The sequence below is a fragment of the Dama dama genome, chromosome 22 (assembly GCF_033118175.1).
Source record: "Dama dama isolate Ldn47 chromosome 22, ASM3311817v1, whole genome shotgun sequence".
NCBI lineage: Eukaryota > Metazoa > Chordata > Mammalia > Artiodactyla > Cervidae > Dama > Dama dama.
The window spans coordinates 31399725-31424637 of record NC_083702.1 but is presented as its reverse complement, the minus strand read 5'-3'; the positions used below and the strand labels follow the sequence as shown (position 1 = coordinate 31424637).

At 38.5% G+C, this 24913-nt stretch overlaps 1 protein-coding gene across 2 annotated transcripts in view; it reads left to right on the top strand.

Annotated features, from left to right (window-relative positions):
- Positions 1-21537, top strand: part of ST8SIA1 (ST8 alpha-N-acetyl-neuraminide alpha-2,8-sialyltransferase 1) — a 171605-nt gene extending 150068 nt beyond the window's left edge. For both annotated transcript variants that reach the window (XM_061125125.1, XM_061125124.1), the window contains one exon: positions 15669-21537. In XM_061125125.1, the coding sequence (XP_060981108.1) occupies positions 15669-16155 (487 nt within the window). In that variant the 3' untranslated portion in view covers positions 16156-21537. The remainder of the gene's footprint in view (positions 1-15668) is intronic.
- Positions 21538-24913: the final 3376 nt, after the last annotated feature.

Here is a 24913-nt window from a genome sequence, read left to right as displayed (position 1 = left end):
GAGTTGGCTCTTCACACCAGGTAGCCAAAGTATTAGAGCTTCAGCATCAGTGTCAGTCCCTCCAATGACTATTCAGGGTTGATTTCCATTAGGATTGACTAGTTTGATCTCCTTGCTGTCCAAGTTCTCAAGAGTCTTTGATAGCACCACAGTTTGAATGCATCAGTTCTTTGGCACAGACTTCTTTACGGTCCATCTCTCATATCCATATGTGGCTACTGGAAAAACCATAGCTTTGACTATACCTATATGTATGTATAGGTATACACACACACACACACATATGCATAAATATGTAAGTAATGGGTGAGCACATGCCCATATTCAATTATTTTTAATCTATAAAATGTCCATTTCATGTGACTCAATCTGTATGTAATAGAGATAAGAAAGTAGACTCCAAGGATGTTACAAAAAGGAAAATAGTGACCAGTTGGGTAAAGAAGCTTCGAGATGGGGAAGAATGTATATTTTATGGCTGGGTTGAGTCATTGATAGTTGGTTGTACCATTTGTTCACATAAGTAACACAGTCATTGTAAAAGATAATGAAGGGAAGATGCTGAGTTTGAGATGCTTCCTGTAGATCTCCACAGGACGTGCTGTCTCATTTTCTTCAGACCCCTGCTAAAATGTCACTAAATAAAATAGCAGCACACCACCCTCTTTTTCCCTATTATCCTCCTTTATTTTCTTTATGGAACTCCCCACATAGTGTTCATTTTTTGCTTATTAGTTGTCTCTTCTCACTTAAATACAGGCTCCTAGAGAGCAAAAAAGACTTTGTTTATATTGTTCACCACTCCTTCCCATACTGCATAGAACAATGCCTTGCATGTAACAGGTACTCAAAAAATAAGTGTTGAATGTGTAAATGAATCAAAGTGGAAGTTGCCAGCAGTCTATTGGTTGTAGTAATAAATGCTAGTGTCTATTGAGTATTGACAGTGGGACAGATACTGCTCTAAATACATTGCAAGTATTAACTCATGCAATAAAGCATCCCTATAAGCTAGCTACAACTAGTATCTCTGTTTTACAGATGAAGAAACTGTAGTACATACAGCTTAAGAGACTCGGCCAAGTTCACAGTGCTAGATATGAGATTCAAATGTAGGTGTTAGGGTTTCAGAGTTTACACTCATAACCATTATGCTATTCTGACACTTAATTTTTGAGAGCTGGAGTGGAGCCTGAGATTAGGAAGTTATCAGTGCATGCGTGCTCAGTGGTATCCAACTCTGTGTGACCCTTTGGACTGCAGCCCACCAGGCTCCTCTGTCCGTGGGATTTTCCAGGCAAGAATACTGGAGTGGGTTGCCATTTCCTCTTTCAGGGGATGAAGTCATCAGATGAACTGAAATGTGAGTAGAGGTCAACTAATTTTTTTCAGGTTGACCTGAAACTCCTATCCTGAATTTACCAGAGTTCATTGCTCTTCCTATTATTTTGGGAATTTCCATAAGCTTAAATTTACAGGACCATTGTTTATTGCAATTACCTATTTCCTTTAGTTACTTTCAGTTTACTTGTCTCCTCATAGGATTTCCTGTGACTGTTCCTGTCTTTCTGCTTCACATCAGTGTAGACATGGATGAAAACTTTCTTTCCCTACCTTTTCCAGAATAACTGTTCCCAAAGGTATTATGCAATGTAGAAGGTTAGAGGTAAGAGAGCAGAAACACTGCAAAACTCTCAAGCAAAGAATATAAAGAGGAAACATCTGACATTTCTGTTCATAAAAGTATTTGAAGGACAATTCTTCTTCTCAGTACCTCTCACTGAGAAGGTCCCACTGGGTGTATTACAGCTACTCACTAGCCTCAGGGTGTTGTTACTCTTTATTCCTTTCTTAAGTTCTCCCTTCATCTCACCCTTTGGCTCTCTCCATCCCCAAATTCCCCTTAATTACATATGAGGAGAGGTTAGTTATCACTTATTTTCCTTTCTGTTTCCAGGACCTATTCCTAAAATATAACCTTAACACCCAAAAGCAGCCTTTAAACTTGTTGTTCAGTTGCTAAGTCATGTCCGACTCTTTGTAACCCCATGAACTGCAGCATGCCAGGCTTCCCCGTCCTTCACTGTCTCCCTAAGTTTGCATAAACTCCTGCCTGTTGAGTAGGTGATGCCATCCAACCATCTAATCCTCTGCTGTCCCTTTCTCCTCCTGCTCTCAATCTTTCCTAGCACCAGGGTCTTTTCCAATGAGTCAGCTCTTTGCATCAGGTGGCCAGAATATTGGAGCTTCAGCTTCAGCATCAGCCCTTCCAATGAACATTCAGGGTTGATGTTCTTTAGGATTGACTAGTTTGATCTCTTTATTGTCCAAGCGGCTCTCAAGAGTCTTCTCCAGCACCACTTAAACAAATTATCTTTCCAAAAGAGACTCTCGTGTCTGTTGTTAAGATGGTATTTTCCACCCTATTACAATCCTGGTTTGGGAAATGAAAGTGAATGAATATTCCCAGAGAGTATGAGTGACTTGAGGTAAGAAGAAATCAGTTATGGATGGAAGGAAAGAGATCAGGAAGCAGCTAGAGAAAGATATACTTGAGAAAATTTTTGTTTGTTATTAGTTGGTTTTCAGTGAGGAAGACTTGGTCAAGAGCTCATGTCAGTGAAATGGGCCAGTGGGAGGAAATGGATGAAGAAAAGGGCAATAAAGAGGGTAACGTGGACCAAATCCTTAAGAACGTGAGAAGGAGTATATGCTAGATCATGGAAATGAATTCCATACAGTGCAGGAGATCTGTGTTCCAATCAGGGAAAAGCTACACAGTGTAATTGAAAGAGTGTTGAATCAAGAGTCAGATTGAGCTGAGCTGAAATCTGGAGCCTACTGTATGCATTCCATCTACGAAACTTCGCTGGAATACTTAACCACTCTGCTCCTTAGTTTCCTCCACAGCAGGAAACAGGCAATGCTTTTTTCATAGAGTTACTACAAGGCTTAAGTAAGATAACACGTGTTAAACAAGAATCTTATGATAGAATTTATTATTTCTGTAATTTGGTTATAGGTCTTCCTATTTCTTATCTGAGACTATCACTAATGTCATAAATAAGATACCATATCTACTATATTTGTTTTTTCGTCTGCCTCAAAGGGATTATGGTTCCATGGTTTCATTGTCATTCAGAATTTTGAATAAGTTTTGAGGGTTGAGCTGTTATCATTGGGTCAGACCTGGTCTGCATGACATTTACTTAGCCGTTACTTTTTATTTTTAGTTAGAAATCCTTTTAGATTGGACATGTACATTCCATTTTCATATCCATTCCCTCTTGTCTGATTCTCTGTCCCTTTATATATATTTCCCTAATTAGCTTGGCCCTGGACATGTGAGTTTTCAACCCATGATCTAGATTGATTTCTACTAAAATAGCTGATGCTACCGAAAATGGGTATGTTGTTGAATCTCCAGGTAGCGTTTTCTGTCTTCATTTCGCATGATCTCTCCTCAGCATCTACCACTGTTGACAAGCTTCTGAAACTCGTTTCTCTTCTGTTATTGATCCCATTCCTGGTGTCCCTTTACCTCACTGCCCATCATACCTTTTGCTATAATTTCTACCCACATTGCCCACCATTTAAATGCTATGATTTGTCAATATTTTCTTGGGTTGGCACATTGTTCTTCTGGGTGATCCTGTGCCCAGAGTTCAATAGATTCAAAACTGGGTAATCATCTTTCCCCTCAAACCACCTTCCCCCCTTGTGTTACATATCATTATAAGAGCCACAAGATCCGAAACCACCGACACACCTTAGAGGGACAGAAATCTAACAACTGGTACAGAATTCACGCTAAATCGGCATGGACACTGTGTCGTAGACCACACCACTGCTTTCAGTGACCATAACTTTTCAGTGTTCTTTTCAGTCAGCAAGGTCAGCTTCTGCTTCCTCTCCTGTAGCTCTGGGGGTAACACCCTCATCGTCTTCCTCACAGAGTGATGAGTGCTAATTAGTCTCCATTTTCCCTTATGAGTAAAGTCTCAACCTTGATTGGCAGTGAAGAGGAACTAAAAAGCTTCTTGATAAGGATGAAAGAGGAGAATGAAAAGGCTGGCTTAAAACTCAACAAAAAAAAAACTAAGAGCATGGCATCTAGTCATCACTTCATGGCAAGTGGAAGGGTTAAAAGTGGAAACAGTGACAGACTTTATTGTTTTGGGCTCCAAATCACTGCAGACAGTGACTAGAGCTATGAGATTAAAAGCTGCTTGCTCCTTGGAAAAAAAGCTATGACCAACCTAGACAGCATATTAAAAAGCAGAGACATCACTTTTCTGACAAAGGTTGGTATAGTCAAAGCTATGGTTTTTATAATAGTCATATACAGATGTGAGAGTTGGACCATAAAGAAGGCTGAGCACCAAAAAATTGATGCTTTTGAAGCGTGGTGCTGAAGAAGACTCTTGAGAGTCCCTTGGACTGCAAGATCAAACCAGTCAATCCTAAAGGAAATCAACCCTGAATATTCATTGGAAGAACTGATGCTAAAGCTGAAGCTCCAATACTTTGGCCACCTGATGGGAAGAGCTGACCCATTGGAAATATTGGAAAGATGCTTGGAAAGATTGAGGGCAGGGGGAGAAGGGGACAACGGAGGATGAGATGGTTGAATGGCATCACTGACTCAATGGACATGAATTTGGGCAAACTTCAAGAGATAGTGAAGGACAGGGAAGCCTGGAGTGCTACAGTCCCATGGGGTCACACAGAGTCAGACACAACTGAAGTGACTTAGCGTGCACACACGTGCACCACACTAGCTTCATCTCTAGCTACTCCCAAGGTGCTAAAACTCCATCATATTAAGTTGTTTGCACTTCTCAGAACCCCCTCTCTCCCTCTGTTGCTTTGCCCATGCTGCTTTCTCAGGCAGAAATGCTCTTTTTTTTTTTTTTCAGTTTCGTATACATAGCTAACTTCTGCTCAGTCTTCAAAATTCAGTTCAAATATATCCATCTCTTAAAGGCCTGTCCTAAATTTCTCTCTAAGAGGAACATCCTCTAGCAACATCCTCAGTTTAGGTTTGAAAGCTTCACCCTGCAAATATTTTTAAAGTTTGCCTTCTTAGGGCATATTTTAATATGTACTGTGTATGAAGAGAATAGCTTCTTATGATGTGTTGTTTGCCATCTGGTAAAATATTTCCTGTGGAAGAGGCACCCCTGTAGGTTGAGAAGATCCAGAGGAGGAAGGTATTATAAATTAACAGAAAAATCAGTGTTCATTGACAGAGAAAAAGGAAGCAACAGCTGGTAAACAAACAGCTGCACAGAGATAGAAAAATGACAGCAACTATGAACATGGTAGTTGATCCAAAATATTTTTAAAAGGCAAGTAAATAACACAAGGAAATGAGTTAACTTACTAGAAAATTGCTGAAATGTTTGAACAGGAGGTTAACTGATAAGCAAAGTGTTCAAATAGAAATTATAGAGAAGAAAATTAGAACAAATATTCTGTGTAAAAGAAGTGCACTTTTAAAGCAAAATATGTTTAAGAGATAAATTAACCTAAACACTTGTGACTCTTTTTGTAAATGTGCTTTATATGGTACAGACATTATAATAGTATTAAAAACTTAGAATAATGTTCCACCGTAGTCCCAGTTGGTGTGTTGGAAAGAGGAAACTAAAAACTCACAATTGTTCTACTTTGCATTTATATGATTATTAAGATGCCTGACCTTTCAAAAGGAAATATCTAATAACACAACTAACGCATAAATATATTTATTGTCTAAATTTAGTGCAGCATTCCAGATAAGGCTGGACCTTCTACCTTCACCCCTAAACCCTCTACTCTCCCCCAGATGCAACCATTGTTTTGAGTTTAATATATATCCTCGAAATGTTTTTCCATGAATTTACATACATATGTGAAAATACATATCTTTATCCTGTATGATAGTCCACTACAACAATTGCTATAGTAATTCTGCATCTTCTTTGTTTTTCATGTAACATTTTGTCTTGTAAATATTTCTGTTTTCACACAAATAGAGCTGTGTTATTAGAGAATTGCCTTATATACATAGAATGGGGGCTTCCCTGGCGGCTCAGTGGTAAAGAATCCACCTGCCACTACAGGAGATGTGGGTTCAGTTCCTGCAGAAGATCCCCTAGAGAAGGTAATTGCAACCCACTCCAGTATTCTTGCCTGGGAAATCCCATAGACAGAGGAGCCTGGAGGGCTGCAGTCCGTGGGGTCACAGAAGAGTTGGACACGACTGAGCAACTAAATAACAACACTGCTTATAATGGACATAACACTGTTTGTTTTGCCCATTCCCTGAGTGATGGACACTTAGGTTGTTTCTGATTTTCTGCATACTTCAGGAAACATTCATGAATATTAATTTGGTGCCATGTGTCAGGTAGCTTTCTTAGTGCTATGGATTTAGCAGTAAACAAAATCAAGTCCTTTTTGTATACATTCAAGAGGATACAAACAATAAAGAAAGATATACATATATCAAAATATCATGTAGTAATATCATGTAGCCTGCTGGGCTATAGTGCACGGGGTTGCAAAGAGTCAGACACAACTTGGCGACTGAGCATGCACACATGTGTTCTGGATTTTGGCATTCTCAGAGATAATGTAGTGGTATCTCATTGTTGTTTTAATTTGAATATCCCACTGCAAGGAGATCCAACCAGTCCATCCTAAAGGAGATCAGTCCTGGGTGTTCTTTGGAAGGACTGATGTTGAAGCTGAAACTCCAGTACTTTGGCCACTTGATGCAAAGAGCTACTCATTTGAAAAGACCCTGATGCTGGGAAAGATTGAGGGCAGGAGGAGAAGGGAACAACAGAGGATTAGATGGTTGGATGACATCACCGACTCGATGGACATGAGTTTGAGTAAACTCCGGGAGTTGGTGATGGTCAGAGAGGCCTGGCACAGTGCGGTTCATGGGATCGCAAAGAGTTGGACACGACTGAACGACTGACCTGAACTGAATAATATTTGATGTGGAACGTCTTTTCATGTGCTTATTTGCCATCTGGTGAATTGTCAGTCTTTGGCCTATTTTTTAATTGAGTTGTTTGTTTTCTCCTTGTTGTGTTTTAAGAGTTCTTTGTATATTTTAGATAATAGCTCTTTGTCAGCTGTCTCTCTTGCTTATATTATCTCCCAGGCCGTAGCTTGTCTTCTCATTCTCCTGACATTGTCTTTCACAGAGCAAGAGTTCTTAATTTTTATGAAGTCCAGCTTATCAATTATTTCTTTCATGGATTGTGCCTTTGGTGTTTTATTTAAAAAGTCATTGCCATACCCAAGGTCATCTAGATTTTCTGTTCTATTATCTTCTAGGAGTTTTATAGATTTTCTTTTTACATTTAGACTTATGTTGCATTTTGAGTTACTTTTGTGAAAGGTGTAAAGTCCATGTCTAGATTCCTTTTTTTTTTGGCATGTAAATGTCCATTTGCCCCAGCCCCATTTGTTAAAAAGACTGTCTCTGTTCCACACTACCTTTGCTCCTTTGTCAAAGGCCTACTGTATTTCTGTGAGTCTATTTCTGGGTTCCCTCTTCTGTTACATTGATCTATTTATTCTTTTGCCAATTCCACACTATCTTGATTCCTATAGCTTTATATAAAAGTAAGGCTTGAAGTCAGATAGTGTCAGTCCTCCAACTTTGTTCTTTTGTTTCTATATTGTATTCTCTCTTCTCAGGCTTGTGCCTTTCCATATTATCTTTAGAAATGATTTGTTGATAGCCACAAGAGAACTTGCTGGACTTTTGATTTGAGTTGCATTAAATCTATAAATCAAGTTCGGAAGAATTGGCATCTTGAGAATATTGAGTCTTCTTATTTGTGAACATGTAGTGTCTCTCCATTTACTTAGTTGCTTGAGTTTTATTTAGCTCATTAGAGTTTTACAGTTTTCCTCACATAGATTTTGTACATATTTTGATAGGTTTCTGGCTAAGTATTTGGGGGGTTGCTAGTGTAAATTGTATTGTGTTTTTTACTTCAGAGTTCACTTGTTACTGGTGCATAGGAAAGCAATCCTGCAACCTTGCTATAATCACTTATTAGTCCCACCAGCTTCCGTTCTTTCAGATTTTTCATATGTGTCATCTGCGAAGACAGTTTTGCTTATTTCTTCCACATCTGTGTACTTTTTACTTGCTTTTCATATCTAATTGTATTAGCAGTGACTTCCAGGATAATGTTGAAAAGTAGTGGTGAGATCCTTGACTTGAAGATATCTTTGACTTGTTCCTGATTGTTAGTGGGGGAGCTTCCAATTTCTCACCATGAAGTGTGATGTTAGGTGTAAGGTTTTTTGTAAATATTCTTTATCAAGCTGATGAATTTCACCTCTATCCATGAAGTTTAGCTATGGATTTTTAGAAGTTTATCTAGGCTTTTTTGGTTTAAATAAATAATTTTTCAGTTGGTTCTCTTATATATTCTAATAGATAATTATGTCATCTGTAAAAGCTGACAAATTTCCTCTTAAAATATGTTTTCTATGGAATCTGGTGCCATCACTTCATGGCAAATAGATGGGAAAACAATGGAAACAGTGAGAGACTTTATTTTGGGGGGCTCCAAAATCACTGAAAATTGTGACTGAAGTCATGAAATTAAAAGATGATTGTTCCTTGGAAGAAAAGCTGTGACCAACCTAGACAGCATAGTAAAAAGATTGCCAACAAAGGTCCATCTAGTCAAAGCTGTGGTTTTTCCAGTGGTCATGTATGGATATGAGAGTTGGACTGTAAAGAAAACCAAGTGCTGAAGAGTTGATACTTTTGAACTGTGGTGTTGGAGAAGACTCTCAAGAGTCCCTTGGACTGCAAGGAGATCTAACCTGTCCATCCGAAAGGAAATCTGTCCTGAATGTTCATTGGAAGGAAGGACTGATGCTGAAGCTAAAACTCCAATACTTTGGCCACCTGATGTGACGAACTGACTTATTGGAAAAGATCCTGATGCTGGGGAAGACTGAATGCAGGAGAAGGGGACAGCAGAGGATGAGATGGTTGGATGGCATCACTGACTTGATAGACATGAGTTTGAGTAAGCTCTGGGAGTTGGTATTGGACAGGGAAGCCTGGCGTGTTGTAGTCCATGGTGTCGCAGAGTCAGACACAACTGACCAGCTGAACTGACTGAACTGATGTGTATTTTTATTGTTGACTTCTCATTTTATACATTTTTGGTCAGATGATCTGGACTGAATGGTGGTAATTATTTTAATATATTTGTGTACACATATATATCATACTATATGTTTTCTTTTCTGACATAGTATCTGGTCATTTTAGGAAGTTTCTGTTCATGTTTAAAAATAATAGTTTAAAATTAAAGACTTTAATTATGATTGTGAATTTGTGAATATCTATCTGAATTTTAATTAATTTTACTATGTGTATTTTGAAACTATCTGGTTAGGTGCATAAAGTTTCTTGACTACTACTTTTTTGCATGGTATTGTTCTTTGGATTAATATACATTCATTTATGTTTTTAAAATTTATTTTATTGAAGTACAGTTGATTTACAGTGTTATATTAATGTTTGCTATACAGCAGAGTGATTCAGTTGCACACATATATATTCTTTACTTCATATTTTTATGATTTAAAAACTTTAAATTCTAATTTTACCAAAATGTGTAGACAGTTTTCAAGATAAAATGATATGACAAAGCTTCATACAGAAAGCAGCAGTCTCCTGTCATATACTCCCTCAAGAAATGTTCCAAAGCCTTCAGCTTCTCTAGGTGATTTTTCCCTTGTCACATTTTAAAGCCACATGATTAATTGTAATTTAAAATTTTTTCCATTTACTGATTTCTTATGGAAAATTAAGATTTTTCTCTCTTTAAGTGCTCCTGACAGCACCACTTACCCCCTATACACTTATACTTTCCTGATCTCTCAATCCAGATATATCACAATCAAATCAATAGTCTGTGCTTACCTTAGTGTCTAAGTCCTGTTCACATCTGAGACCAAAAAAAAAAAAAAAATCTATTACAAATATTTAATATTCGGTTCAACTTTTAATGCTACTTCCCTGATAGCTCAGTTGGTAAAGAATCCACCTACAATGCAGGAGACCCCGGTTTGATTCCTGGATTGGGAAGATCCACTGGAGAAGGGATAGGCTACCCACTCCAGCATTCTTGGGCTTCCCTTGTGGCTCAGCTGGTAAAGAATCTGCCTACATTGTGTGAGACCAGGGTTTGATTCCCGGGTCAGGAAGATCCCCTGGAGAAGGGAAAGACTACCCACTCCAGTATTCTAGCCTGGAGAATTCCATGGATCACAAAGAGTCTGACATGACTGAGTGACTTTCACTTTCAACTTTTTTAATATTTCCCCAAAGTGAATAAAGACTTTTGATGCAACAGTCACTAATTCATCTCTAGACTCTCATTAGAGCCGCAAAGCTTCTTTCATTACTGCCAGCGTGTAATCTATCAGGGGCTCTTTTTTGTTGTTGAGACATCCTTTTAGAAACTTTCTCTCACTAGAATCTGATTGATGACTTTCTCAGCCTGCTGTGTAAGCTGACTTTCTGGGGCTTTCCTTTACCAGAATCCATCTGTTGTTATGTATGTGAATTACCAATAGCTCTTTCTTACTACCTAAATGTTCTCTTTCATTTTATAGCATCCCAATCTTAGTTCATGGGTGTGATAATGATTACTATTTCTAAACAAATTATAGACTTTCAAGAGTCTTCTGATCTTGGCCTTTTCTGAGTTCTTTTTTTCTTCCATTCTGTTCTCTGACCCTCATGTTGAAGACTTCCCTTCAGCATCTTATCGTCCTGAGTGTCTGTTCCTGTTTGGAGACAGGAAGCTCTGTGAGAGACTGGACCTGTCGAAGGTGGGCTTCACTCTCAGTTGAAGAAAATGTGGCAAGGTGGCTTTCTCTTGGGTGACTTTCAGATGTCATAATATATAGGTCTCTCTCTTGACCCATCAGTGTCAAACCTGGTATAAGCCTGGCTGCCAAATTGTATGAGTTGAAAAGAAGCCTCAGTTTCCTGTGGGCTGGGCCAGCTATCATCTCTGCACACAGCCACTGCCCTTCCCTAGAGATCGACACTCTCTCCTCACTGCACACAGTGATAATTGGCCAGTGCAGGATTTTAGGGTTCAATGCACCTGCATGTTCCTGCTGCTCCATAATCTGAATAATAACCTTGTTGATTGTTCCAAGACACCTACCTTCTCCAGGGTCTCCTGCCTTAAGGCATAGGGCCCAGGTAACTTTTAGAGCAATGCTTGGCAAATTAGTTTACGTTCTGCTTTTTTCATGTAAGCTTTCTGTTTTCAGAAGTATTCCAGATGTGGGAATTCACTGAAGGTTTGCTTTCTTTTTTCTATTTTTTTAGAATAAATATAGATGTTTAAAAATATCTTTTCTCTCATTTCTAGAGATTTGCTGTAGGAGAGGAGAGCTGGACCCTTAATCTTCCCTGATCCTATTCAGTTTGCCTCTTGACTGGCAACCTGAAGCTGAACGTTTTGTGAATTTCACTTCCCTCTAATTTTCTGTTTTTGTCCATTTTCGTGTTGGTGGCTTCCCTGGTGGCGTCAAGCAGTAAAAAAAAAAAAATCTACCTGCAATGCTGGAAACCCAGGTTTGGTCCCTGGGTCAGGAGGTTCCCCTCAAGAAGGGGATGGCTATCCAATTCAGTATTCTTGCCTGGAGATTCCATAAACAGAGGAGACCGGTGGTCTATGGTTCTTGGGGTCCCAAAGAGTTGGACATGACTGAGCAACTTTCTTTCTTAATGTTTCACACTTTCTTTCATACTTTCTTTCATAATGTTATCAACATTAACATTCTATTTTTCATGTTGGCTGAAAATATTTTTTGGAGTCATTCCCTTTTTTTTGCGGTTATCCTATTTTTCATGGCAAAGAAATTTCACATCTCAGCATAATTTTGTCAGTATTTTTCTTTGGAAAAAGTACTTTGTAAATGATAAGAGTTAGATTGTTTTCTTTAGTTTTTCTTGTATTCTTTAATGTAGGCTTTAAATATTTATCCTATCTTAAATTTTTTTGAAAATTTCTTGTCAAGTACAGATATGTTTCCCCTCAAATTTCCAAACTGCTAACTATTTATCTTGACATAATAAGGAGAAGGAAATGGCAACCCACTCCAGTATTGTGGCCTGGAGAATCCCAGGGACAGAAAAGCCTGGCAAGCCCTAGTCCTTGGGATTGCAAGGAGTCGAATCTGACCGAGTGACTAACACTTTATCTTGACATTGTCTATTAACTAATTTAAAAAATTTCATCAACTTTCTACTACCACATATTAAATTCATTTGTTACACGTGCTGTATTTCTATGCTTTGTGTTGTATTTTCTACTACATGTCCATATTCATGATATATTAATCATTTCAATGCTTAATGACTTATTGACTGGTCAGTTTCATTTTTCTCATTTTTCAGTTGTTATTTAATAGTTTTCCATTCATACAGTATACAGAAATTCTGAGCTATCCTGAAGAATGAGGTAGATAAAAATAATAAAATCCATAGTTTTTTTTTTTTTAACCACGCCAATAAAATTGGGAGTATAGTACATTCAAGATGCGTGTTTCGGGTGGAGAGGGAGGTGGGAGGGGGAATCAGAATGGGGAATACATGTAACTCTATGGCTGATTCATATCAATGTATGACAAAACCTACTGAAATGATGTGAAGTAATTAGCCTCCAACTAATAAAAATTAAAAAAAAAAAAGATGCGTGTTTCTTTTCAAGGTTAAAACTCAAGGAAGGAAGACTACCTTCTTTGAGAATTGTCAGTCAGCTTTAAGACAGGGAACACAAAATCAATTGCCCTGATTTTATTGGAGCTGTCTGTTATTCTCTTTAGTATGTAGTCCACTACAAAAATAGGGATAAATTCCAATCACCAACAGAAGCCTATGGAATACAAACCATTCCGTACAGCAATGAGGAGGGGATGCAAGCAAGAAGGGAACGAGGAGGAGTGTACTGACTGCTCTGGAATGTTGATGATGAAGTGAGGGGAATAGAGGGGAGCTCTGGGAACAGCCTGGGCATGCAATGACTTTTCTTGTATTAAGTTTGAACCATGTTTAGTAGATAACAGGGAATGATTCAATAGAGATGGAGAGTTTAACTGTTTTCACACCCCCGAACTAGGGGGTGTGAAACAGCCTGTTTCACAGTTTCTAAGAGAAACTTCTTCCTCTTAGAAATGCAACAAGGACAAAATTAGAAGATGTAAAGAAAGAGATGCCAGCAGATAGGTACAGAGAGTTAGATAGCTTACGTTGATGGTATTGATCTTCTGAATAACTGTGGCCCCTGACACCTGCATCAGAATCTGCAGGGTGGGCTGGATAAAAATTCACCTCCCTGTGTGATTGTCATCAAAGTCTAGGAATATGTGATACAAGTTATTCTAATTAAAGTTGGAGATCCAAAGTTCAAATTAAGTAGGAGGTAATCTGCAGGATATGTCTACATGATCGGGAAAGCTTTGGTGAGCAGCAGATATGGGTGGGCAATGGAGGGAAAAAAAGAATTATTAGGCAGAGCCTATTGAAGTTGGAAGTAGGCATTTGTGTTGAAGAGGCTGCCCCAGCTCCACAATAGGGATCAGTGTGCTTCCATGGCTTATAGGGTAAAGTAATCACACCTAAAAACCCTGTTATCACTTCTCTATTTGTCAGGGCCCAGGAAAGGTTGCTAAGGCAGGCTGCTGAATCAAGGACATGAAGAAAACTTGAGCAATTTCCCTTCCTATAGGATTGAGAGACCCGCCTTTCTTGGCAGGCAGAGTTCATAACACTGATTGCAACATAAAATCCTGTGGATTTGTGTATTCAGAATTTCAGTTTCACATATTTCTGATGAGCCCTGCCAACCTGTCAGACCAGACTTTCCCCTGCTAATATGGCTCAGTTCCATTCTCAGATGCTGCTACTTTTTTTTTTCTTTTATAATTTCATATATTTATTATACTTGACACCTTTCCTGCATATATATATGTCTTGACTTATATGTATACTTATATGTATACACGTGCACTACCTCATTCTCTCTGATAGCTACATAGTATTCCCTAATTTGTTTTTTTATTAATTAATTTATTTTCATTGGAGGCTAATTACTTTACAATATTGTGGTGGTTTTTGCTGTATATTAACATGAATCAGCCACAGGTGTACATGAGTCCCCCCATCCTGAACCTCCCTCCCACCTCCCTCTCCACCCCATCAGATGCTGCTGCTTTACCTGCATGTAACCTGAGACAAATGACTTCCATGTGGAAGAACAAGAAGTTGCAAGGCCCTCCTCTCACTCATTGTCTTTTTTCACTTGATCTACGTTGGTAATCTCTTAACTGGTCTCCAGGCCATCAGCTTCTTCCTTCCCCAGATCACCAGAGTCACCTTACTTGACAAAGACTGAGAGCTAAACAAATGATGGAATATTTGTAAATCCAGGTAGTAACGTGCTGTGTGTACTCACTTCTGTGAAGGTTCCCCATCATCAGAGTGCGGTCCAAACAAATAAGAGACACACAAGGGTCTCTGCAACACACCTCGTCTTCCACCACTGCCTCCGCTAGTCATCCCTGCCTCGCTCGTTGCAGAGACACAGAATCTTTATCACAGGATATTTATGATTGTTTCAGGACTCTGTGCACCCTTGCAATTGGTATCTTTTATAGTTTCTTGATTATTCTTCTTTTGTTCCCCTAAGGAAATGTATTTAAGTGCCATCCCCTCAATATAGCTCTTTTTGGAACCCACTCTCCCAAGGCAGAATTATTTTTTCATCTGTATTCCATAGTACGTTACACAACTGTCAACTGTTGTACTTAGAACATTAATGTTATTATATTATGTGCTTAATATAAATGTTAATATAATGTTATTATATTAATGTGCTCAGTTATATTTTTGTTTCTACAACTGGACTTGAATTTCTTGAGATCAAAAATTTTACTTCCCCAATGCCTGACACATAGGATGTCCACCGTAAGTTTTAACTGAATACATTTGAATCAGAAATCCTCCTATGTAATCCAAATTGAAAGAACATAGAAAAGTAGAGTTCTTTGGGGCTAGCAATATGAGCAGCTATCAGCAACCTTGTTTGATAGAAACAAATCTTTCTTTTTCCATATATTATTATAGTTGTAGCATTCATTGATAAAGCTTCGTACCTGTAGAATCAGAGCATTTCAGTGGGAAGAATATCTCTGAAATGGTTCTTTTGATTTGCAGATGAAGAAAAAAAGTCCTGTGTTTATGTCTGCCCCACAAGTAGCTTTTATCAAGTCTATTCAGCAACCAGCAACCTTTGTGAATTCATGAGTATTAAATCATTTTTATATTCCAGGGAAGTAAATTCCAAAAGAGAATAGCATTTCAGGTCAAACAGAATCTCATTAAGAAATCTTAACCTGAGTATAAGATGTTGGGGTGGGGGAAAGCCACGCTACTTGATGAGAGATAATTGGTAAGTTCAAGGTGGATTTTAAATCAAAAGAAGTGCTTTTTATGTTTTTTTGCAGAAATGACATGCCTATCAGGGCATCCGAAGAACTGTAGAGTGGGTATTGATGAGTTACTTTTCCCCAGGTTTAATTGAGCCTCTTCTCTTTGATAGGTTTCAGAACCTGCTGTGGTCCAGAAAGACGTTTGTGGACCACATGAAGGTCTATAACCACAGTTACATCTACATGCCTGCCTTTTCTATGAAGACGGGGACAGAGCCATCCCTCCGGGTTTATTACACACTGTCAGATGTTGGTGCCAATCAGACAGTGCTCTTTGCCAACCCCAACTTTCTGCGTAGCATTGGGAAGTTCTGGAAAAGTAGGGGAATTCACGCCAAGCGCCTGTCCACAGGACTCTTTCTGGTGAGCGCAGCCCTGGGCCTCTGTGAAGAGGTGGCCATCTATGGCTTCTGGCCCTTCTCTGTGAATATGCATGAACAGCCCATCAGCCACCACTACTATGATAATGTCCTGCCCTTTTCTGGCTTTCATGCCATGCCGGAGGAATTTCTTCAACTCTGGTATCTTCATAAAATTGGTGCACTGAGAATGCAGTTGGACCCATGTGAGGACGCCTCACTCCAGCCCACTTCCTAGGGACTGTGGAAAAAGAAAGGACTGAGCCAGGGTATTTTTGTTAGGTTTTCTATGTAACTTCAAAAGGAAATGATCAGGTCATTTCATGGATTTGCATGGACCACTTGGGAAAAAATGACAACAGAAACCCAAGGGAAACTACTTTTACTGTTGGCTTGGAAGACAAAAAAAGAAGTGAACCACCCCATGAAATGTTTGGCACATGGCGGATTTGCAACTAGTAACATGCTGATTAAATGATGTTGGTAAAGCACATTTACATGAGCAGGTCCAGTTCACAAACAAGACAAAACTCTTGTTGTTGAAGTCAAGGAATTAAGGTAGATTAAATGAAATGCCAGAGTAGAAGTGTTAGTGGTTATCAACCTGAACTGACTTAGTTTAAAAAAAAAAAAAAAAGCTATCTTAATCAGACTAACATTATTAGAACTATAGGTTTTTAAAAAATTCTTAATTTTGCCCTATTTAAGGGCATTGAGTAGGTGATGGGGTACATTTTTTAAAATCCCTTACTGAGTAATATGGATACAAAACGCTACAGCTGATAATTGTAATTTGTTCAACCAAGTCTTTGTTAACTAGAGTTCCCCTCCCTTCTATTTAAAAAATTGTTAAATAAGAATTACTTCCTCCCCTTTTGTCAAGTCCACTTAGACAATGTGAAACATTGTTGAATTTAGATTGTGTTGATTCATTGTCAGGAGGACGAGTCACTTTCCCTCCTCAGAATTTAGGGCATAAACTCAGTTTTAGGTCTGCATCATGCAAGCCTATTTGCATTATTATTGTGTGTGCTCAGTCACTCAGTTGTGTCCTACTCTCTGCAACCCCATGGACCATAGCCTGCCAGACTTCTCTGTCCATGGGATTTGGAGTGGGTTGTCATTTCCTATATCACAGGATCTTCCTGACCCAGGGACCGAAACCCACATCCCTTGCTTATTATTTTAGTGCAAAAAACTACAAATGCAAGTGCATTATTTGTTTGCAAAATGGCATAATTGTCTTCATAATTTAATGTTCAGAGATGAAGTAAAGCACAATGACATCAAGCTTAGTCTCTGGAAGACAGACCGGAAGTACTTCCTTTTCTTTCTGCCATGGTAAATAGGTTCTCTCCAAGATGAAGCATATGCATGCACACATAAAAGCATGCATAGACTCATGTACACTCATACACACAACTCAGACAAAGTTCATTCCTGTGCAGCTATGAAAGCAGAACCCATATGACCTGGGATAGCAGAAATCTGTAACTGGTGTTGGAGAGCTATGAATGCATTACGTACTACCTACCACACCTTGCTACGAGACAAACCAGCTTACTGGTTGCTGCTCTAATGCTCATACCAGCATGAGATGTGAGCCTTACCCCCAAATCACTCCAAATGAACAGAACTGTTTTAGTGTATGTGACTCCCCCCCACCGATATCTCATGAGTAAATCCTGTGTTACATATGGTCATCAACACATGGTTCACACCAGTAAAGGGATGTGAGTTAGTAGTTGTTGATTCCCTTAGTAACAGGTAGGACAGCTTAGAAGGCTCATTACCTCAGCTTTGACACACTGCACCCAAACTCTGTTGACAGATTACAGGCAGCCAAATGTGTTTACATACAGAGAAAGGGAAAAACAACCTCAAGTGGTCTTTGGGGGATGTCTTACTCTAAAAGGAGACAGTATATTTCACTAACTTGATTCTTTTAAGTGTCACCAGAATGTAGGTAAACTGTACCCAAATGTTCTGCTTCATTTTCCTTGTAAAAAACTTAGTATACCATGTAGACTCAACCAGGTGGCAGGGTGGGGTGGGTTCATTTAAATAATACCGAGATGACAAAACTGTTGGAAAAATTCTACATCATTGGGATGTGGTGGCGCTCAGTCGCTCAGTCGTGTCTGACTCCTTGCAACCCCATGGACTGTTGGCCACCAGGCTTCTCTGTCCATGGACTTTTCCAGAAAAGCATACTGAAGTGGGTTGCCATTTCCTACTCCAGGGGATCTTCCTGTCTAGGCAATTTCTAAATAAGATTTAATTTTGAGCTTATTAGAGAGATCAACAGTTAAAATATGACTGGTGACATAACACAGATTCTAATGATACTTAGAAAGTTAAGAATTTAAGAGTATTGATTCTGAGCAGATCCGATTTGCTTTTTTGATCCTATTTGGCAGCAAAAATGTAATGAGAATGTACTATGAGTGAATTGCATTAAATATGCACGTCTGTGCAATCCTGAATATATTTCCTCTTTTGAGCTATTATTATTATTTAATAACTACCTGAAAAGGAATGCATTTTTACTATACATTTCATCAAAATATAAAAGGCCTAACAAAAATCACACATAAAAGTTAATAAAATAGATATCACTCAAATTAGTGCTTTAATTGTTGACATTGTTAAAATCAATAATTAATGAACTCCATTGAACTCATGTGTCTTGGCTCCATTGAAGATATCTTCTGGAAATTTTGAATTTTGTAATTCCTGGGCTAGGTTTGTGCAAGAGATTTGTACAGTGGTTAGTTGTACATTTGGCGCCTCTGAAAGGCAAGCAAATGGACAGAGAATAATTAGATCACGGCTTCTTAACTGGGGTGATTCTCCTCTCCTGTCTGGTGACATTTGCCAGTGTCTGCAGACTTTTTTGTGGGATCTTAGTTCCCCCACCAGAGATGGAACCCAGACCCTTGGCAGTGAAAGCTCAGAGTCCTGACCACTGGATCACCAGGGAATTCTTAGGAGATATTTTTGATGGTCATGGTTTGGAGGGTGCTGCCAGCATCTAATGGATAGAGGCCAGGGGTCCTACTAAAGATCTACAATGCATAGAGCAGCCCCCCAACAAAGAATTACCCACGTGAAAATTCTAGTAGTGCCAAGGTTGAGAAATCCCAGATTAGACCAAAATGATATTTTGATTATTCCTTATTGTCTTCACTTACATGTTCATGTCATTCAAAGTATGACTACAATTTAATGAGAATGTTTTCTCAGAGTAGATTACAGTTTGGCATTATTTTATAGTGATAGTTCACAAGTATGCCATACAGATTTCCTTTCCTGTGGTTAGATAGATATATCTCAATCTAGGAGTTGTGAGTGTGTGTGCTTATGTGTGGGAACATGTGCTTATAGCATAAAGTTAGTATATCCATCCTTACCGGAATATATGTGTTCCTAAGTGAGGATCTTTCTAGAATTATCTTTCACAGTACTCTGGCATACTCTATTACTCTTAAGTTAAATTCTAAGTTCCCGTTATTTTATTTTCTTGAAATTGAGACCCTCAGAATTGGGCCTCATTATTTGCCAAATTTGGTTGATTACATTTTAATGTTACTGACCCTTAAGATTCAGCTCAGAAGAGATTTGGGTTGCAGTAGACACATTTCATAAGAAAGTATTTCATCACTTTTGATGCACCTGCAAGGAGAAGGCATCATCCTCTAACATATTAGTCTAATTTTTAAGTTATATTTTAGTGGCAAAAATTAGGTTGCTCCATGGAGATAAATGAGGGAATGAAGAGACTGAAAATGAGTACCTGATGTGAATTTTTATTTTTATTAGCTCCAATTGGAGAACTGCACTGATGTTATAGATCATGAGTAAGAAAGACTTCTGTTTGATTTTAATTAGACTTTGGTCAAATTAAGATGCCTGAAGGATTAAGTCTTTCATAAGAAAGTAATTTTTTTATGACAAAACCCACTGAAATGTTGTGAAGTAATTAGCCTCCAACTAATTAAAAAAAAAAAAAAGATAATAATAGAAAAATTAAAAAAAAAAGAAAGTAATTTTTTATATGAAAGATTTTTTATGGAAGAAGACCCTGGAGACATGCTTTCTATAGTATTTGACCAATCGTTTATACAGTATTGTGCATCTAAATTGAAAGTAACACAAGAAGTTAAGGAGTGCTTCCTGGATTTTGTTTCTGTATAGTTCACTTTTACTTATTTTAACAAGGGCAAATGATTCAAAATGATCCAGAGTGACAGATGTTCAAACAGTACTCTGTGTTTGGCTTTGTGATGTTTCATGCCCTTTTCTGGACTAAAAACCTTGTTTAGGTTAAATATAACTTGTACCTGAAGCAATGGGCAACCTGGCTTAAAAATCTATATGGAAAATAACTGGGGAAATCCTAGGATTCTGAATTTGCCAAAAGTATTCTAAGATTAGTCCAAAGCTTTACAGGAGTGTTAGTGATAATTTCAAATAGAAATAATAACCCATGACATTGTCAGCAACTCAGGTTTGTCATTTTATTATATACCACCTCCTGTTTCTCAGTTTGGAAAATCAGTCACCTAGGGTTTTCATTTCTATATTTAAAAATACTGATTGTATGAAAATTTTAACTGATAAACCCTTGTTAGGAGGGACCTAAAGAGGAAAATAATAAGTCACAGTCCACGGAAGACTTCAGGAAATGCTTATTGGGTTGTATAAAACTTTCCCACCAAAATCAGGTAATATATGCTGTCAGTAGAGTTTCAAAGATCAAACTCTAAGAGGACTTTTATGGGAGCTTTAGGAAGAGCATGTGGAGGAATAAGGCTTGAGAATAATACTGTGCTTTTTATTTCTTCGTTTTCCCAGTGTAGAGGTCTCCTCTGAGATGATCTGATTTTGGTGGGCACACATCAGGAATGGACATGGGCAGACAATATGGAGGCACCTGAAACATTGGTCAAGCCTCTTACAAAATGAACAGTGTGTGTGTGTGTGTGTGTGTGTGTGTGTGTGTGTTAGTCACTCAGTTGTGTCTGATTCTTTGCGACCCCATGGACTATAGGCCGCCAGGTTCCTCTGTCCATGGGATTCTCCAGGCAAGAATACTAGAGTGGGTTGCCATGCCTTCTCCAGGAAATCTTCCCGACACAGGGATCGAACTCAGGTCTCCTGCATGGCAGGCAGATTCTTTACCCTTTGAGCCACCAGGGAAGCCCCAAATGAACAGTAACTACAACTAAATATGACTAGCAGTTTAGGCAACTTCAGTGAACAGCATGCTGGGGTGAAGAAGAGGCAAATGGAAAGGAAGATAAACCAAGTCCCCAAGCTTTCCACGTACAAAGGGTCAGAGAAGTCTCTGCTCTTGGCCTTGGCCTTCCAGCACTCTCTATCTCTGTCTACTACCACGGAAGATCTCCCAGCTCTGAGGTCAAGCTAGTAGTCTTGTGACTAGAGAGTTGGTGTGCAAATTTGCTGGAAAGCTTAGATTTTTACACTGCCTTAAACATTTTTTTTTTTAAATTTATACTTGTGCTCACTAAATTTGAATGTCCCGTGACAGAATCCTGGTCATCTTGAACCTAATTATGGCCCTGCCAGCGTTTATTAAAAATGAAACTCCGCCCCCCCCCCCCCCCCCCCCCGATGCATTTTTACTGAGTTCTCAAAGCTGGGAAAATATTAAATATTCTATTAGTTCTTCAGCAGCCTGGAAAAAGCTCTGGAGATGCATGCAAAGGCCTAGACTGCCTGTTTATAAATTCCTAAATAAGAAGCCACTGTATTTAGGTTGAACACCGTAAAATTTCTATTTTGTAAGTGAAAGGAAATTTATGTGAATCTCCAATTGTGTTGGCCATTTTTTTTTTTCCTATCATAAGAAAATGGATACTACTGACTTTACTCCCAGCCTAGGCCTATCTGAAATTTTTACCTGAAATAAATACATGAGTGGAAAACTCATTCAAACATAACACAAAAATTCTGCTTGTCATTGCAATAAGAAAAAATATGTGCTTCCATTTCCTTCTGATTTTCTGGTGCCAGCATTTCTGATTTCTTCTGCTCTATTAGTTAAGGAGTAAATAACATTATAAATTGACTTATAATACTTGAGATCACTTGTATGATAGCCAAAGCCCATAACTATAAATTCTAAAGCACAAAAGAGGAATTATATTTTGGCTATGGTCACTCATTTACCTACCTCCTGTATTCATATTGATCTCTACATTGTGCTAAAATTCTTTCTGGTTTGCTTTCTTGTTGAAGCTATGGGATATAATCAATAATGTGCAACTACCTGGAAGTTTTATAGAATACTGTCTAAATGTATTGATCATGTCTCTTTCTGCTTCTATATAATTAGATTTTCTCCAGTTATTTGTCATTTTAAAAGCTCATGTTTCACATGATACGAATAAACATCTTCTAAGAGATGTGATTTATCCAGGGCAGAGAAAATTAGGAGATAGACATGTCTGTTTTTCTCTCTACCATAAGAGAAATGGAGAATTGTCCTTAAAAAAAGAAGTTTAATGAAAATAATATAACAAAAATCAGGGCTTTAATTGAGAGGGACCACTGGGAGGAATCTTTATTTTTTTAATCAAAGTCCATTTGCTTACAATGTTGTGTTAGTTTCTACTGTATAGCAAAATGAATCAACTATACATGTACATATATCCCCCCATTTTGGATTTCTGTCCCATTTAGGTCACCGTGGAGGGTTGGGTAGATAGAGTTCCCTAAGCTATACAGTAGGTTCTCATATTAGTTATCTATTTTATACACAGTGTATGTATGTCGGTGGGAGGGATCTTAGTGTACAGTGAAGAGGAAGCATGGAGGTGGTTGTCCTTGTTGTCAGCCCCAGGAGCCTTTCCAAAACATTTTAAAGGAAATACATTGTCATGCAACTGTTATTTCTAATGATGGAAACATGCTAGAAGAAGCAACGTGAGACTGTGCAATGCTTGGGGAAAAAAGCAGACGTGGTACCTCTTTACCTACTTGGACCCTCAGGGTCTAAACTCTTCCCCACTTCCTTTCCTCTCCACGTTGGGTTTTCCTTGGTGTTTGAGCCTGAATATGCAAACACTCCCATTCTCACACCCCTTGTCCATCTCTACCTTGATGCATACTCGCAAAATAAGATGATTTTGATCTTTTGTCATGATGAGGCAGCAATATAGTAGCAAGTGTCTCCTTGAACTTGACCCTTTGAAACATGATCACCATGTGCTATGCATAAAGTTAGCTTTAGTTACTGCTCCCACAATTATACCTCAGTAAAAGGCTTTTATATTCATTATTACTTAGGCAGACTGGATGTGTTTTCTCTCCTATGTGCTAGTGTAAACACACACATGCACACACCCCTTACATTAGTTAGGCCCATTGAAAGAGAAAGATGGCTGACCTGGTTGGGGGTGGCAGAGGGTGCCTTAACTTTTTCTGGCTTGGCTCCCACTTCCTTATGTATTTCCTTCATGTACCCCTGTCACTCTAGAGGTGTAACCGTGTCTGTTCCAAGCTGTATCTTTATCATCAGCAAGAACTCTTACAAGTGTAGTGAATGTGATTATTTTCTATAAATGCACAATAGTATCTAGGCCTTGGAGACGTCTGATAACAGTATGTAAATATCCTTTGTTGAAGTAGTAGAACCTTCTCATAGGGAATGCCTTAGGTGATAGCCACAGAAGGACACGGACTAAAAATGCTTGTTTTTTCAGCAAATTCGGCATTCGTGGAAGCAAGAAATCAATTTTTTCCCATTTCCCATTTATTCTTTAGCACCAATCCATTGGGCTTTCTTGTTGAAAGGTTTCTAGAGACATCTCTTTCATAATGTATATTGTTGTTGTTTAGTCACTAAGTCGTGTCAGACTCTTTGTGACCCCATGGAATGTAGCTTGCCAGGCTCCTCTATCCATGGGATTTTCCAGGCAAATATACTGGAGTGGAGCTATTTCCTTCTCCAGGGGATCTTCCTGACCCAGGGATGGAATGCACGTCTCCTGCATTGGCAAGAGGCTTCATTTCCACTTAGCCACCAGGGAAGCCCTCATAATAATGTTCATAGGATTCACAATTTGTGATGACTGATGACCACTGGGGTCCATCAGAGACATGAAAAAGGGGTGAGAACAGACAGCACTGAAGCTCCCCTGACCAACAGAGCCCCACTGAAGAGCTTGCCTAGGGGCTTCCCTAGTGGTCCAGTGGTTAAGAATCTGCACTTCCACAGCAGAGGGCATGGGTTCCATCCCTGGTCCAGGAATTAAGATCCCTCCTGCCAAGCGGCACAAAAATTAAAAGGAAAATTAAAAAGGAAAAAAGAAAAAGCTTGCCTAAATTTTTAAAAGTCTGGAACGTGACTAGAACTTCAGTTACCATACAACACAGTTGGTCTGAAAAGCTTTGAAAAAGAAAGTTTCTCTTTAACTTGATGATTGAACATTATATATTATTCCACATGTGTGAAAGCTATTTTTCAAGAGTAAATTTGCAGAGACTAGAGCTCAGAAAAAAATAGAAAAATTCAAATAGACTTTCTCATGCAGTGTAGTCTGACTCCAAGTCGATAGATGCAGTAATTCTGGAAAAGATGTTAGATTAGACCATAAAATTGAAATCACTTTTGAACTGTATGTGGACTTACTTCTTCCTAATAAAGCCAAACTCCGCTGGCAGTAGGTATGGGGAAAATAAGTGCTCTTTTTTTTTTTTTAGTTTCATAGAAAATGTAGCAGGTAAGAAAAAAAACTTTAATTGGTACTTTTTATAGTATGACTTGAAAAAAATGGTATCTCTGTTGGATCTGCTGAGTTGTTCTTTCCACAGAATTTAAATACAATGTCATAGGAGGAGGTTTGCTGTTAAAACATGTCTTTTTTTTTGCTGTGTTCATTGTAATTATGGCTGGTACTGAGAAGTTTCAGTAAGTTTCAATTTCTCTACCTCCCTTACTTGGAGAAATTTTGGAAATGTACTCTGTG